General features: G+C 62.5%; 1 protein-coding gene across 1 annotated transcript in view; it reads left to right on the top strand.

Moving 5' to 3' along the window:
* Positions 1-2,096, top strand: part of UNC45A (unc-45 homolog A (C. elegans)) — a gene marked incomplete at its 3' end in the record, with an annotated part of 4,606 nt that extends 2,510 nt beyond the window's left edge. The window contains exons 9-17 of the mRNA XM_009076318.1: positions 1-95; positions 197-338; positions 509-649; positions 778-905; positions 1,088-1,154; positions 1,318-1,431; positions 1,536-1,651; positions 1,741-1,858; positions 1,941-2,096. The exon at positions 1-95 is cut by the window's left edge and continues 1 nt beyond it. Of these exons, the coding sequence (XP_009074566.1) occupies positions 1-95; positions 197-338; positions 509-649; positions 778-905; positions 1,088-1,154; positions 1,318-1,431; positions 1,536-1,651; positions 1,741-1,858; positions 1,941-2,096 (1,077 nt within the window). The remainder of the gene's footprint in view (positions 96-196; positions 339-508; positions 650-777; positions 906-1,087; positions 1,155-1,317; positions 1,432-1,535; positions 1,652-1,740; positions 1,859-1,940) is intronic.
* Between the last annotated feature and the right edge of the window lie 194 nt (positions 2,097-2,290).

Raw genomic sequence — 2,290 nt, 5'->3', positions numbered from 1 at the left:
GGGCTTTGCAAGCTGGGATCTGCTGGTGGCACCGACTTCAGCATGAAGCAGTTTGCCGAGGGCTCCACCATGAAGCTGGCCAAGCAGTGCCGCAAGTGAGCAGGGCTGGGTGCTGGGGGGAGCAGGCAAGGAGCCCCACAGATGGGCACCCCATGGCCAGGCACCCTGCAGCCAGGCTCAGGGACCACTCTCCCAGGTGGCTCTGCAACGAGGCAATCGATGCGGGCACACGGCGCTGGGCCGTGGAGGGCCTGGCCTACCTCACCTTCGATGCAGATGTCAAGGAGGAGTTTGTGGAGGACAAAGCAGCGATGCAGGCCATGTTCCACCTGGCCAAGGTGTGTGCCCAGTGTTGTAGGGTGAGCACGCTGGCACCAGGGAAATGTGCCAGGGAAAGGGGGTGTGGGGCTTACGCTGCAGGGTGGGGTGTGTGGAAGGTGCTGGGTGGGCTCCAGATCTGGCTGTCCCTTCCCACCATGGGTGTGACAGGTACCTGTTGTCCCTGCAGTCGGACGACAGGAGTGTGCTCTACGCTGTTGCCTCCACACTGGTGAACTGCACCAACAGCTATGACCATGAGGAGCCGGACCCACAAATGCTGGAGCTGGCCAAGTATGCCAAGCAGCACATCCCGGAGCAGCACCCCAAGGTGAGCAGGGCATGGCTGTGCATATGGGTGGGACAGAGCTCGGGGTCCTGAGCAGGGACAGGGTGTCCCTGGGGCCCTCAAGAATGGGGTCAGGCACCTCACCAGTGGTGACCCCACCGATGGGACAGGACAAGCCAGAGTTCGTGAAGCGGCGTGTGCGGAAGCTGCTGACGGCCGGCGTGGTGTCGGCTCTGGCCTGCATGGTGAAAAGTGACAACCCAGCGCTCACCAACTCCTGCCGAGAGCTGATCTCCAGGTACAGATGTGCCAGGGGCAGGAGGGAGATGGGTTCCCACGCTGCCAGCATCCTACTGGTGAACTTAGGTGCTTGTGGTGAGTGCTGGCTCCTGGACAGTAATGGGGATGCCCAGGAGCCTGGTGCAGCCTAGGCCCACTGCAGTTGTCCAGGTGCTCCAGCTGTTCCCACTTTGTCCTTAGAGTGTTCCTGGCACTGGTGGAGGAGGCAGAGGAACGAGGTAGCGTGGTTGCGCAGGGAGGAGGCAAGGTGAGGGGACGGACCCTGCTGTGCTGCTGCCCTGTCCCACTCCAGGGGGCTCTGGGGGTCTGTGGTTTGACAGGGTCCACACTGACTCCACCATACATGAAGCTGGGAGAAGCTGTGGCTACTGTGGCATGGCCACAAGATGAGCTGCTGTCTCTGCTCACAGGCTCTGATCCCTCTGTCCCTGGAGGGCACCGAGGTGGGGCAGACCAAGGCAGCACAGGCCCTGGCAAAGATCACCATCACCTCCAACCCAGAGATGGTGTTCCCTGGGGAGCGAGTGAGTGCTGCTCTTGGAGGCTGGGGGTTCGGGTCTGCCAAGCAGGGGCTCATGTGGGAGCAGCAGTGGGCACTGACTTGGTCCCATGTGTGCTGTCTCCACAGATCTACGAGGTGGTACGGCCCCTGGTCAGCCTCCTGCATCTGCAGCGCACAAGCCTGGAGAACTTTGAGGGGCTGATGGCCTTAACCAACCTGGCTGGCATCAGTGAGAGGCTGCGGTAGGGATGAGGGGAGATGGGGGCTGGCTGTCCCCTCAGGCCTGGCAGGTGGCTGTGGACAGGAAGTGCTCACCAACAGCCCCCAACAGGCAGAAAATCCTGAAGGAGCGAGCTGTGCCCATGATCGAGGGATACATGTTTGAGGAGCACGAGCTGATCCGGCTGGCTGCGACCGAGTGCATGTGCAACATGGCCATGAGCAAGGAGGTGAGGACCAGGCTGGGCTGGGGTCTGCACTGGGCTGCTGGACCCCCAGACCCAAAGCCAAACCCCTCCTCCTCCTGTGCAGGTACAGGAGCTGTTCCTGACTGAGAGCAGCGACCGGCTGAAGCTGATGGTCCTGTACAGTGGGGAGGAAGATGAGAAGCTGCGGCGGGCGGCCTCAGGGACCCTGGCCATACTGACCGCCCTGCATCCCCCCATCTGCAAGCGGATCCCCGAGGTGGTGAGTGCCCAGGAGTGGGGTAGGGGCACCTGGGACCCCCTGGGAGAGCACCATATTCGTATGGGAGTGTCCCATATTCCCTCCCCGTGGTGGTCTGCAGCTGTCCCCCAGGAGACAGGGCAACCTGTGCTGACCTCAACCCGCCTCTGAGCTGGGGCTATTGGGGGGATCTGGCGCCCTTCCCTCGGGGAGCC

Source organism: Acanthisitta chloris, unplaced genomic scaffold, assembly GCF_000695815.1.
Source record: "Acanthisitta chloris isolate BGI_N310 unplaced genomic scaffold, ASM69581v1 scaffold29146, whole genome shotgun sequence".
NCBI classification, from domain to species: domain Eukaryota; kingdom Metazoa; phylum Chordata; class Aves; order Passeriformes; family Acanthisittidae; genus Acanthisitta; species Acanthisitta chloris.
This window is presented reverse-complemented; position numbering and strand designations above follow the sequence as displayed.